This window comes from Onychostoma macrolepis, chromosome 03, assembly GCF_012432095.1.
Source record: "Onychostoma macrolepis isolate SWU-2019 chromosome 03, ASM1243209v1, whole genome shotgun sequence".
Taxonomy (NCBI): domain Eukaryota; kingdom Metazoa; phylum Chordata; class Actinopteri; order Cypriniformes; family Cyprinidae; genus Onychostoma; species Onychostoma macrolepis.
In genome coordinates, this window is record NC_081157.1 from 21,665,545 (window position 1) to 21,679,727 (window position 14,183).

The 14,183-nt window shown below is 35.9% G+C and overlaps 1 protein-coding gene across 2 annotated transcripts in view; it reads left to right on the forward strand.

Moving 5' to 3' along the window:
• The window catches only part of mgat3a (beta-1,4-mannosyl-glycoprotein 4-beta-N-acetylglucosaminyltransferase a), a 40,616-nt gene extending 27,136 nt beyond the window's left edge, over positions 1 to 13,480 (forward strand). The window contains exons 2-3 of one of the 2 annotated variants that reach the window (XM_058771272.1): positions 7,242 to 7,467; positions 8,088 to 13,480. In XM_058771272.1, coding sequence (XP_058627255.1) covers positions 7,242 to 7,467; positions 8,088 to 9,338 — 1,477 coding nt within the window. In that variant the 3' untranslated portion in view covers positions 9,339 to 13,480. The remainder of the gene's footprint in view (positions 1 to 7,241; positions 7,468 to 8,087) is intronic. The other variant, XM_058771273.1, reaches the window with a different exon arrangement.
• The last annotated feature ends 703 nt before the right edge of the window (positions 13,481 to 14,183 follow it).

The following is a 14,183-nucleotide window of genomic DNA, read 5'->3' on the forward strand; positions in this document are numbered from 1 at the left end:
GAATATTGGGTGATGGTCAACATTATAGTTTATTCTGTTCTGTAAACAAGCACTAAAGACATACGCAAACTACACATGTACTCACATCCCGTGAATGTAACTTTGTGATGCTTTTGATGCAACATGTTGTTTTAGAGGGATGGTTCTTATGTGACTGGCAGCATGCTCTCAGGCCATGAATATAAATCGTAAAATCACTGTTTTGTGGTTTCAAGAGACTGGAAATGAGCAGATTGGTTTTAATAATTTATTGGGTACGGTAAAGTCAGGTAAGTCAGGTAAGCTGTATCATTTTGTTTTAAATTGTCCTGTAGGGTTAAATTAATACACGCAAAACAAAATTCTAAATATAAAATTAAAGGATCATTATTAATATTAGTATTAAATATAGAATTGTTAGAACTTATGGCTGCCGATTTTTGAAATATTGTGTGTGCGTGTGTACTGGTATATATGGTTTATGAGGACTCAAATGTGTCCCCGTAAAACAAAAGGCTTAAAAAACATACTAAACGTTGTTTTATGAAATTCAAAAATTGCCAGTAGTTTCCTGTAAGGGGTAGGCTTGGTGCAGGGCAATAGAAAATACAGTTTGTACAGTATAAAAACCATTACGCCTATGGAGAGTCCCCGTAAACCGCAAATGCAAATGTGTGTGTGTATCAAAATTAAAACAGCCATAATCGGTAATCTTTCTGTTAATAATTGACCCATTTATCATTTATCATGTGGTCAAACACTGACCTTCGTACCATTTAAACCCATGCTTAAACATGATATTTAAGGATATAAATTGTAGTTCAGCAGTAAATTCTGTTTGTCCTGTTCAATATTGACACTGGGAAGCGAGAAAACAGGTGATAAGAGAAAAACTGAGCTCACAGAACAGCAATCAGCCTCTCTCAGTGTCCTGACAGAGGATCTGTCTTCATGTTAAGTTTTTGACTGGGTTATTTTATTATCATTGATAAAAAGAGCTTTGTAACAATAGCTTTTGGACAGTGGTGTAATGTAACGAAGTAATAATACAGTAAAAAAAATACAGTACTCAAGTACTTTTTGGGAGTATCTGTAGGCTACTTTACTTGAGTTTTTATATTTCAGCCAACTTTTACTTTTACTCCACTACTTTTCCTAATTAAAATGTATACTTTTACTCTGATACATTTCCCCGAAGCATTCGTTACTTACAACAAAATAGTCAGAAGGCAGAAGAACACAGACTGAGGGAAAGCAGGTTTGACGAATCAGTGGTCTGGCGTTTGCAATTTAAGACTCTTAAAAACACCTTTGCTCATGTGCAAACAAGTGCGCGCACAACCGTCTGGATTCGAGTCTGGGGTGTGCGATATACTGCGATAATATGGTAAGTGTTTTTTGGAATGATGTACGATCTGACATTGTCAAGTAGGCCAGGGGTTCCCAAACACGCTTCTCAACACTGCATATTTTGCATGTCTCCTTTGTCTGACACACCCATTTCAGGTCTTGGAGTTGCTACTAATGAGCTGATGAGTTGAATCAGGTGTGATTGATAAAGGAGGCATGCAAAATGTGCAGTGTTGGGGAGGCTCCAGGAACGAGTTTGGGAACCCCTGAAGTAGGCTATATCACAAAATTACACACAGTGCACGCACGTTGATTTATTAGTTTATTAAAACTCAAAATTCCAGGCATTCTAAATGGCAAAAATGCTTCTGTATGCTTTTTACATTTAAATAATTTAATATAGTTAACTTAATCTATATCACACAAAGAGTAGCCTACCGTTTTTCTGCAGCAACACAGTTGACATTTAATAATAATCTTATACAAGTTCAGTAAAGCAAGTGACATAATATCGCTTGGTTTGCAATTTTGCCATTGAAAATAGTTCCAAACAAAGATCACAGCACTGTTTTGCATGTGTTTACTCATTGAATGAATCAGCTTTTTAAAGAATCGGTTGATAAAAATGATTCAGTGATCCACTCATTAACACAGTCAAATGCTTTGTTTCTGAATGAATTGGTTGAATCTCAATGACTCGCTCATTAACAGTCAATTTAATTTCACATTTCGACTATTTTTTTCATGTGTTAAATTTAAAATATCAGTATTCAACATTTTATGTTAAAAACAAAACAGGCCGTCGGCGCTGTCAGGGATCTGGAAGGAGGACCCAATAGCAGAATGAATGACAAAGGTTTATTAACAAAACAGACTGATACAGGAGGGTAGTGACGTGCACATGTAACATCAAAAACACAATAAACAGAGACAGCTGGGGAGGACCACTGGAACAGTCTCGGACAGCAACTGGCAGATTACAATGGCAGCAAAAGGAGCGGCAAGACCAGGCAGATAGAGAGGACCAAACAAGGCACCATAGAGCTGAGCTCAGATATTGGTTGACTGCAGACTCCGAAGCAGACCAAGTGCCAGGCATGGAGAACCAGCGGCAGGACTCACGGGAACAGGTCAGGACCGGACCTCTAACACAAGAGACAAGACAAGGCTCCACAGGCACACAAATTACTCCAAAGCAGGCAGGGGGATAAATAAAGCAAAAGAACTAATAAAAAGGAGGGTAACATAAGAAATCATTACTCATTTAACCAAGACAACTAACTTAAAATATAGCAAACAAATACAAAACAAGAACTGAAATTAAAATAAAAGCAAAGACAAACAAAAATGCAGAACAAGGAGCAAGACAAGAACATTAAACCACAAAGGACTAAACAAGACGAGAACACAAGACCAACCAGACAAGGCGACAGAAACACGTACTCAGCCATATCCACAGGCAGAGACAAAGACAGTGACAGAGGGGGTGAGAATGACAACGAACCAGCAAAGACAATAGGGCAAGGGGCCCTATAAATAGGGAGGAAAACACACGAGGAACAGGTGAAAGCAATACACTAATAAGGACTCAACAAGGGCTAACAAGAAGGTGTGGTAAAGATGAAACAAGGAGGAGGAGCTAGAGAAGCACATGGCCGACAAAAACAAAGCCATGTGCTAACACAAGACAACACACACAAGGCAAACCGAGTGTCAGGGCCGAACCCTGACAGGCGCCAATAGCCTCAACATACAGCGCAACTGCTCTCACGGCGACCCGAGTTCGATTCCCGTCTCGAGGTCCTTTGCCGATCCTGCCCCCCTCTCTTTCCACCCAATGCTTTCCTGTCAGCTCTCTACTGTCCTGTCCCAATAAAGGCATAAAACGCCCATAAATATAACTTTAAAAAAACAAAACAAAAAAAAAACAGGCCTATTTATACATCTGTAACTGCAGTTTAAATGCATCCATGTCCCCTCTGAGATAGGCCTGCACTAAACTGTGTAAATACATCTAAATTTCAGATGCAGATTCCAGAAATGTTTTCTTATGTTGGAATGAAAGACACTAAGTACCGGATGAAGTGCTTCTTATTCTTACCCAAAAATACAAAATGGAAAAAAGAGTTAAAACTGAACACAATCTTGCTACTCAAGCTGTGTATGGACATTATATATATATATATATATATATATATGTGTGTGTGTGTGTGTACTTTTACTTTCAATACTTAAGTACGTTCAAGATTTTAAAAATACTTAAGTACAATAAATATCACATACTTTAAGTCATTTTTTACCAAAGTCGTTTTCTGGTAAGATATCTGTACTTTTACTTAAGTATGGCTTTCAGGTACTTTATACAACACTGCTTTGGGATGTTTTTTAAGCTCAGTTATATGTCCTGATTCACACCTTAAACCAGCAACAAAAAAACTCTTATAGTTTTTTTGTTAATATTTTGAATTCGATTTTTTAAAAAATATATATTTCCAGTTTTGATTTTAGTTAAAGTTTTAGCAATTTTGTTGTGCTTTTTGTAATTTTATTAGCATTCATTTTTTATGTCTATAGTTTTCATTAATTTTTTGTTTTAGTTTTAGTTACTTTAATACTTCCAAGTTAAACTAAATAAAAACGAGAAATGTTGCAATGACAACTAGCTGAAATAAAATAGGTTTTTTAGATTTTATTTCAGTTGATGTTTATTTTAAGTAATGAAAAGGTTGTTTTTGTGGTTTTAGTTACTTATAAAAACCCTGGTTCATGCACAACTCTTTTCAGTGTCTGTGTTTTTTCCTCCCTTTTTCATTTCCTTTTTTTTTTGAATGTAACATGTTTCAGCAGTAAAACCGCTTCCTTGATTCTTCTTGCCTCCACCCAAGTCCATTTGTCTCAAAGTTTTAGTTTGGGGTGGAAACATTTGCTTATTATTTTCTGCAATAATACAGAGTGTATGAACACATCAAAGAGAGTTTCAAAAGAAATTCTGTCATCATTTACTCGCCCTCGTGTCATTCAAAAGATGTATCGATGTCTTTCTTCTGCTGACAAAATAAGATATATTGAAGAATGTTTTTTTTTTCATTACTATGGAAGTTAGAAAGGAAGGATGGAAGGAAGAAAGCTTGCATATGAAGAGTTCAGATGCAACAGCCTCTAAGTGCCATCTGAAATTTTCTTCTAAAATGAGCATTTTTATCAGGCTCCTATATTCATGTTCAGTTATTTCACTTTAATTGCATAGAAAAGGGCCTATGCATTGCCATTAGAATACATTTCCTGAACCTAAACATAGCAGCCTGATCAAAATGCTAATTTTAGATGAAAATTTCAGATGGCACTTAGAGGCTTTTGCATCTGAACTCTTCAAATCGAACGCTTTGGATCGAACTGTTGTTTACCGTTTGTTTTATTGTTACTGTCAGTTAAGGTCATAAAGTGGAAAATATGAGATAGAGGGCTCAACAATAAGTGCTTGTTTTGCTGGTCAGTTTTTTTTTTTTTACTTTTTTGCTGACCCTACCATGAAAAAAAAAATATCTAGTTAAATTATTGTTTCATTAAAACACAATGGATTTTTCATACATATTAATTATATATTATATAATTATATATATTAATATGTTAAAGTTGTGATATGGTAAAGACTGTTAAAGTAGTTTGTATTTTTACAGCTATATTGCAACTGTGTAAACTTCTATATGGATTAGTGTCTTGTTTGCTAACAAAGATTATGCTGGCCTTTTTTTATTTGCTTTGCAAATTTTTCCTGACCCTCACCGTGAAAACAACACATATATTTATATTATACTTTTATTACTTTTTATGTTAAATTATTTCTGTATTTTTCATTAAAATAATTTGAATGCATTTTTTCATATATATTATTTAATATACAAATAATTAAAAAGTAGAGTTGAAGCTGTTATCTCTTGACTCTCGACAACTCCAACAGCTAAAGATTACCACAGAGTTTTGAATAATATGCTGTTTTGTGTAAATGTTTGATGAATATGTCTATCAAAATTCATCAGTCTGCATAATGCAAATCAAACTGCAAGCAAATCAGATAAAAGGTCTCTGGATTTGCATCTTTTACTAATAGTGTCCTTTGATCAACTTGCACACAATGTAAGGTGCTGTTCACACAGAACTTGATGCAGTTTGCTAGTCTTTTTTATTATTATTTTTTTACTAATGTTGCACAACACTGCTCATCTATTCATGGATGAGACAAAAACACCTCAGTAAGAGAGAAGAATATGATTTAAGGACTAAATCTTGTTAGTTCGTCTCTAAACAACTCCCGTGATCTGCTGCAAAAAGAGATCGTTAAGTGTCTTTGCGTTAGCTTGCCGCTATTGAATTAGCTGTTATTTTGAAATGAGAGGACACTTAGACAGCCAGACGATTTTGAGTGTCACGCTTATGTTGTACACTAACCAGGGGTTAAAGCAAAAACAAAATCCTGAGCCTGAACTTTTTTCGGGGGTTGCGGGGGTGGACACATACACAGGGTTATATTTGGCAAAAAAAAAAGAAGAAGAAAAAAAGAACGTTATTTGACAGTTATTTTCCTTATCTGCCATTGCCATTAGCCCTGGTCAGGCTCAGACTACAGATTATGGTGGGCTATTTGAAACAGCAATACCAAGAAAGGTTACTCACTACAATATTGTGCAAAACATTTAGGATGATTTTGATATCAAGTTTTGCTGGTTAGCTTTGTCCATGACAGCGTACAAGATGACCTACAATCTAAAACATGACATTTCTGAAATTGTTCTGTTGAAAAGAAATAATGGTAAATTAAATACTAGTAAATGAATATAAAATAGGAAATATACAAAGACAGTTTACTACAGAAATCTACAGTTCAGTTCAATTAACAACAACAAAAACATTAAAATGCTCCAAGAACTTAAACAGCGTTCGTACAGATACTGTAAAATGAAATTCCAGGACTTTCAAGGACTTTTCAAGCACTACTTTTTTGGTTTTCAAGGACTAAAATCAGATCTCACTTATCAAACAATATTATTATTGTATTTCAAATTCTAATAAATAAACTAATAAAACAAAATGGTACAAATAAAGGGCATCACATGCAAAGAATGCAATGGCCATGGCAACTATGGCAAGGTTATTGCTTTCCTTATGCAAACTGATTTTTGGTTGACGTGAAGAATGAAAGCTCATATTTTATTATGAGCTATATCACTGCTTTATCAACACTAGGGGTGTGACAATACACTTAGCTCACCAGATGAGACAAAATGCAGATACTTGGTTCACAGGGATGATCACAAAATTAATCACAAAAAGTAAAACAATGAATTTGTATTTTGAAATGTTTGAACTAATCTAGGGCTTAACTAACAATTATTTTGCTAATCAAGTAATCTACTGATTATTTTGACAAGTGAGTAATCTGATCTTTTTTACTAATACAAATAGAACTAAGTGAAAAACAGGCTTTATCATGACTATATTTATATATAAACTAACGATGAGGCAATAATAATTAGCTCAAATAAAGTATCAAAAACAAGTACATGGTTTTATTGAACAATGTAAAAGTACATAATGTAATATGCCTATATTATAACAAGTACTTGCAGAGGGCGCCAACGGCCTGGTGATTTTTCATGCGATTCAACGACGTTTAAATCCATTTCATTTTAATATTTGGCCACATGCAAAGTCAGAGTTAGTTTGATTGAGAGTGAAAGCTGTGCTCCTCTCATACATAGGCGAACTCATGAACTCGAACGTAATATCAACAAGTGTTTTTTTTAAATGTAGGAGGACTCTCTATTTTTCCCGCAGCCAAACACCGCACGCTGGTGATCCAGCACGGTGCCGGAGAACTTTAAGCCCTGATTAACAGAGTTTTCTCTGTGTTACAGGATGAGAATAAGAAGGCATAAAGTCTTCCTGTTGTGCTTACTGGGGATTTGTGTCATTTCCTTCCTTCATTACTTCAAAGCCCTGCACAATGTTTCACTGCTACAGGAGCTCTCCGCTCCCTCCACCCATCTAAAGTCTCTGAAGATAATCAGTGATATCTTCTGGAATTTTCCGGCTTCTGACTTCCACCCCCAGCAAGACTTTCACAAACACAGCCACCTGAAGGTAGAGCCAATGAGGGTCAAAAGAGAACGTCTAGAGGTCCAGGCTCTCAGCCTGTTACCTGACCGGAAAACTCATTGGGTTTTGGGCCAGGTTTTAATGTGTAACTTGGGGTTTGTGTTGAGTTTTAAATGTAACGTGTTTCACACAGAAACCAAGCAATTTTGTCTTAGGCCTTAAAATTTGACTACACCGGTTGGGTCACATAAGTCTTATGATTATGCCCAAGAGCAAAAAAAAACCCAATTTATCTCTTGGGCATAATCTGAAGTTTGTAAAAAAATAAAATAAATGCTTAACAATAAATTTTTGCACACTTACAGAATAAAGCTCACTTGGGACAGTGTTAAAAGTGATAAATACAAATTAATTGAACATTTTTACTTCAGGTCTATACATGTAAGTTACAACAATTGAAACTTATATAACGCTTAATATTTGTGTATATATTTATGAATTAATTTATTTGTTTGTTTGAAGGGAGTCGTCATATTATTCGGCATATTTTTAGCATATTGAAACTGTCAGAACAACTAATAATACAAAGTGTCAAAGCTAATACAAGAATGTGACTTTTTCATACCATAGATGTATTTATAATAACCTTCTTTTCCTCCAAACAGGTCAATGTTGACTCTAATGTGAACCTGCCAGATCCTCCAGATAGGAAACTTCATGAACATACATTTGTACTCCATGATGATCCCACAGACTTTTTCATCCACACCAAATCCGGAGCAGTGTGCTTCAGAGAGGGGACGGATATGACCGCCTCTGCATCTCACCGCAGGTTACTGCAACATCACAGAGAAAACAACCCCAAAGATGACGCAATCAATGCAGTCAACAAGATGGTTCAGTGTCCCTGCCGGCAGGGTTGGCACGGCCCTCACTGTGGCATCCCTACCATCGTGTATCATTCCAATCTCCCATCCAAGTCAAAAGTAACACCCAGAAAAGTTCCACGTCGGGTCATCAATGCCATCAACATCAACCATGAGTTTGACCTACTACACGCTCGATTCCATGAACTTGGAGATGTCGTTGATGTGTTCTTGGTCTGCGAATCCAATTTCACTACATACGGTAACTCAAGACCTCTTTTATTCCGGCAGCTGATCCTGAACGGAACGCTTGACTACATAAAGCACAAAATCCTGTACATCTTCCTGGACCATTTTCCTGATGGCGGTCGCGCAGACGGCTGGATCGCGGATGATTACCTCCGCACATATTTAACCAAAAACGGAATGTCGAGGCTTGAGGGCCTCAAAGCGGACGATGTTTTCGTCATCGATGACGCGGATGAAATTCCTGCTCGAGATGGAATCCTTTTCCTCAAGCTCTACAACGGCTGGACAGAACCGGTCGGGATCCACATGCGCAAATCCCTTTACGGATTCTACTGGAGGCAGTTTGGAACACTAAACGTTTTATCTGCTTGCACGACAGCTATGCTCTTTAAGGTTTACAAGGGTGATGGGATTTATCTCCGGCGCCGGTCATATTATTCCATGTCGGGATTCCGGGAATACGAGACCTCCACGGGACGCATTCTGGTGCCGTGGGCCATCGGAAGTCCAGTTCACTATGCTGGATGGCACTGTTCTTGGTGTTTTAAACCAGAAGGAATTTATTACAAACTCATATCGGCCCAAAATGGAGACTTCCCACGTTGGGGTGATTACAGTGAGAAAAGGAAGATGAGTTATATTAAAGAGTTAATACAGACAGGTGGTTGGTTTGATGGGTCTGCTCCAGACTACCCACCCTCAGACCCCAAAGAGCATATGTATGCTCCCAAATACCTGCTGGACAACTATGAAAAATATCGCTACTTGCTGGAGAACCCTTATGCAAAAGAGAAACATTAAGAGAAACGGGTCTGTTTCAAATGGGCAGCTTAATAAGCTTAAGCGAGAAGTGAAACTGAATGATAGAAAGGAGTTTCACAGCCTTTTGTGGTTCATGATTCAGTAATTCAAGTTCCACAATTCTCATGAATTCCCACCTCATCGCAGACGGACTATAATAACATAAAAGGATACCAACATGTTTTATTATTTAATCAGATTTGTTGCTTTAGACTCTCTATCAAGAACTATAGCAAGTGATTTAGCCACTTCATGGCTATAAAATTATGTTTTTATGATTTAAAAACAGTTACAATTAATGAGATTATTCTCCATACATGCCATCTGGTGACACCAAGATGCCTACCCAACGTGGTTTTACTCATGTTTCTGTGAAAAGATCTCCTTAATCATAGTAATATATGAAAATAATTGCACTTAAATGGACTTGATATATGATATGACGTATATTTATAGAAATGTTTACTCCATATGAATGCTATGCTCTAAATTGGCTTAAACCGTAATGATGGTCGGCGCCGATAGCCTCGTTTACGTTATGGGGGGCCCTAAGCAAATCTCCGGGAGGGGGCTCTTGCGAGGGGGGGGGGCTTTGCGAGGTGGGTAAACACGCTACTGCTCGTGGGCAGCGACATATAGTGCCGTTGAGCTGCTGGCGTCCCGAGTTCGAATCCCAGCTCATAGACCTTTACCAATCCACCCCCCCCCCCTCCCACTTCATTTCCTGTCATCACACTGTCCTATCTACAATGAAGGCAAAATCACCAAAAATCAAATCTAAAAAATAAAACAATGGTTTCTGTATTTATAGAGGAGATCTATTTGCTGCAGGAGTTATTTTCTGGTGCAATGATCTTAAAAGTTTCAAAAGTCGATAAGTTGACTAAAACAAAACAATGTGCATAGATTACAATCAGGATACAGGTGTACTTTAGGATTTTATGATTTTTCATCTACACTGGAAGAATATGTATTTTAAATGTCTATTTCACATTTTTTCCCAGTAAAAAAAACCAAGATAAATAATATAAAAAATACAAAAATAATATAATAACATACTAAATCATATGTTTTGAGAATATACCTTAAATCTTACTTTTTATTATATTATTATTATTACCTTGCTGGCAAATAGTTTTTTTCTCGTTTTATAATTTGTTAGATTTATGCTTAAAAAAAAAAACTAACTTTAAGATATATTGTGAAAACAGGTGTTATTTTACAACATTTTGCAAGTGAAATGGTATTGTTTTATTGACGTTTATACAATTTATACAAGATGATAAAAAAATCTAAATCAGTGTTGTTAATATTTTAATGATTTTTACACTGTAATGGACAATGATATTGCAGCTGTAATGCCACTTTCACTTTTTCATAGTTCATTGAACTATGATGGCCTGTTGAAACCTCTAATGGTTTAAGATTGTGTTTCAAAGCTTTAAGGTTAGTCACGCTCTGCATGCTTGCATATGGATGTGATAAACATTAGCCATTAGCAAAATTAGCTTTGAAACCGGATATCCTGTCAGGAACTGAGTTAGCAAGGGCCTGATCATGTGTCAGCAAAGTTAGCAGCAACAGCAAAGAAATAATATGATAACAAACCTAAATAGCCAAAGACGAAAATGGGAAGTTTTATAAAGTGGGGCATTCAAACCTTGGAGTTTATAATTAAAAGTATAGTATAGCCCAAAAATGAAATTTGTCATTATTTGCTCAGCCTCATGTTATTCCAAACCTGTATGACTTCCATAGTATTAACAAAAAATACAATAGAAGTCATTTGGTTACCAAATGATGATAAAGAGGTTCACCCAATGAGGTGTTACTCATATTTCATTACTTAAAGATCACCATATTGTACATTGATTATCAAAGTAATGTATGAAAGCATTCAAAACAAATATCACTTAAATTGACTCAATATTTTGATTTGAAGATTATTTCATATGAATGCTGTGCTAAAAATGGTTTCTGTGTTCACAAAGGAAATCTGCAGAGAGTATTACAATCATATTGGTACTGCTTCATTTGCATTAGTGCATTATTTGCATTCATGCTTTGAAAAGAAAATATGATATTATCACAAGTTAACCAATTGAAAGAATTTGAGGAAGAACTGATAACAGACAAAAGTCTGTCATCAGTTCTTCCTCAAATTCTTTCAATGTCATTTTTGGTGACTTATCGAACATGAATATCCTTTAACTTTCACTTTGTCAGTTAAAATATTATTGACCATAGACCAAAATGTGAAAGTGCACTGCTTAAAAAAAAAAAAAAAAAATCTGCATTCTTGCTCAAGTCATCCTGCTTTGTTTTTGCATCCATCTCAGGTAGAAAGCTCGCTAAATTGACAGGGTTTAGTAATAATGCTGAATTGTCCCACGAGTCACTCAGAAGGTGGGTGGTAGCTTTCTGTGGGACCAGAGGGCAACAGTGCATCTGTTCACCCGAGACCCTCACAGGGACTGAGAACCGAAATCAGATCTGAGCTACTTTGTCTTTTTCCCCTTCCTACATGGGAGAGATGCAACCTTGTAACCTGCTCGGATGCTGCTTTTGAGAATCACAGAGACTTTGAGACTAAAGAGGGCAAAGTTGTTTTTCTCAGATCTGTACTCTCTGAACGGAATAGTTCACCCCAAAATTAAAAAGTACTAAATTTGCTTGATTTGAATCACTTGCTCACCAATGGCTCCTCTGCAGTGAATGGGTGCCGTCAGAATGAGTCCAAACAGCTGATTAAAACATCACACAGCTCCACATCAATTAATGTCTTGTGAAATGAAAAGCTGCATGTTTATATATATATATAAAAAAAAAAAAACACACAAATCCATCGTTTTGACACTTTTAACTTCAAACCGATGCTTCTGGCCAAAATATGAGTCTGTGATCCTTAATAACGTTCCCATCCCTCTCACATCAAAATCCATTGACATATTTGTTTAGAACTGTTTTCACTTGTAAACATCTGTGCATATTTCTCTCCTGATTCAGACAAGACAGCTTTTTCACTCAAGTTAGAAAGAATGGGTAGAGGACTTGTATATTTTTAACCAGAAGCAATGGTTTGAAGTTAAAAATGCCTTAATGTTGTTTTGTTTTGTCTTGTTGTTGTTTTTTCTTGCAAACATGCAGCTTTTACTTCACAAGACGTTAACTGATGGACTGATGGTCGTGTGGATTACTTGTGGATTACTGTGATGTTTGGACTCTCATTCTGACGGCACCCATTCACTGCAGAGGATCCATTGGTGAGCAAGTGGTGCAGTGCTTAATTTCTCCAAATCTGTTTTCCGATGAAGAAACAAACTCATCTACATCTTGGATGACCTGACAGTGGGCAAATTTTCATTTTTAGCTGAACTATATCTTTACGTGATGTTGCTTATTTACATAAAGTTATGTGCATAGGACAATAGACAAACATGCATATCAGCATGAAAAGTGATATTTTGAAAGACGTTATGCTCTTTTTTTTTTGCATGCCCTGTGATGTTTTTTTGTAAAAAGAAAAAAAAAAAAAAAGTGAAACATCTCCTGTTTTTCTAAATATGATGGAATTGTCAACTGTTCCTTTTCCATTGTGTTATCTGATCTTTGTTTGAGGTGGCAGTGGCCCTGCAGAGAAAATCAAGTTGATGTTTACATGAGATGTGAGAAACATGCACTCAGGCCAACATGTTAAACTATTGCACTTCCTTTAGAGAAATTAGAAGCCATAATCTGTACAGTAGAATAATGAACAGTAAATGGTTGTTTTACTGTCCAACACATCAAATAGGGCATTTTTCCCTCCTAGATATTCATCAGTCAGCACACTGGATTTTACGCAACTGCAGTCACTGTTTATTTTTTCATTGTTTAATGATTGCTGTGCAATTACTGCTATTTCAGATTATGTTTATTGAACGAATGTGAATGAGATTGTATTTTGCATGTCTGTTTTTGTGTTTGGGGGTTGCACAGGAATGCTGCAAAAATGTGAATAATTTTACTCAATGTTGATTATTCTTGTATGTGTGAAATATTTTTCAGAGAAATCAATAGTTGCTTTTTCAAATGATTCATGTACAAAGTAATGTTTGGATGAATTTGTATTTATTGGGAGAAATAAAATCAGATTTTAGTTTTTTGTGTGTAAGTCATCTTCTATATAAAAGACCAATATGATTATTTAATCTGGTATTATTGTGATTGTAATGAAATGCATTTTCCCTCTCACCACCAGAGGGTGTTAGAACACAAGCTCTCTATTTATCCAATGAAAAACTTCAGCTCAGTGGCAGATATCACATTGAAGGTTAAACGAGTAGTTCTTTCAAAAATAAAAATATGCTCTGAATACTTTACCCATATTATAGGTGAAACACAAAATACTAGGAAGAATTTTTACATTTTTAAAGTAGATGCTGATTTATACTGGTAGGACAAAAACACCATAGTAATCCATACAAATCCTGCTTGAGGATTGAGATTGAACCCTATACTTTTTTACAGACAAAAGAAAACAAGGTTTTGAATGTGTTGAGATTTAAACATCAAATGGTCTCCCTGGATGTGTGTGTGTGTGTGTGTGTGTGTGTGTGTGTGTGTCGGCAGCAATGATTGCATTCATCAATTATTCAAAAGGACAAAAGTGAAAACAAACTTTTATTGCGGCATTTAAAACAATCAAATAAATGCTAGACATCCATACAGTACTTTAACATTAAGCACCATTGAGTTATACATATACAAACAAAAACCTTTTAAAATTATGATCAAGTATGTAACTTATAGCACCTGATGTGTTCAAATTACAAATAATTTTTAGCACCTTATTCTTTGATAACA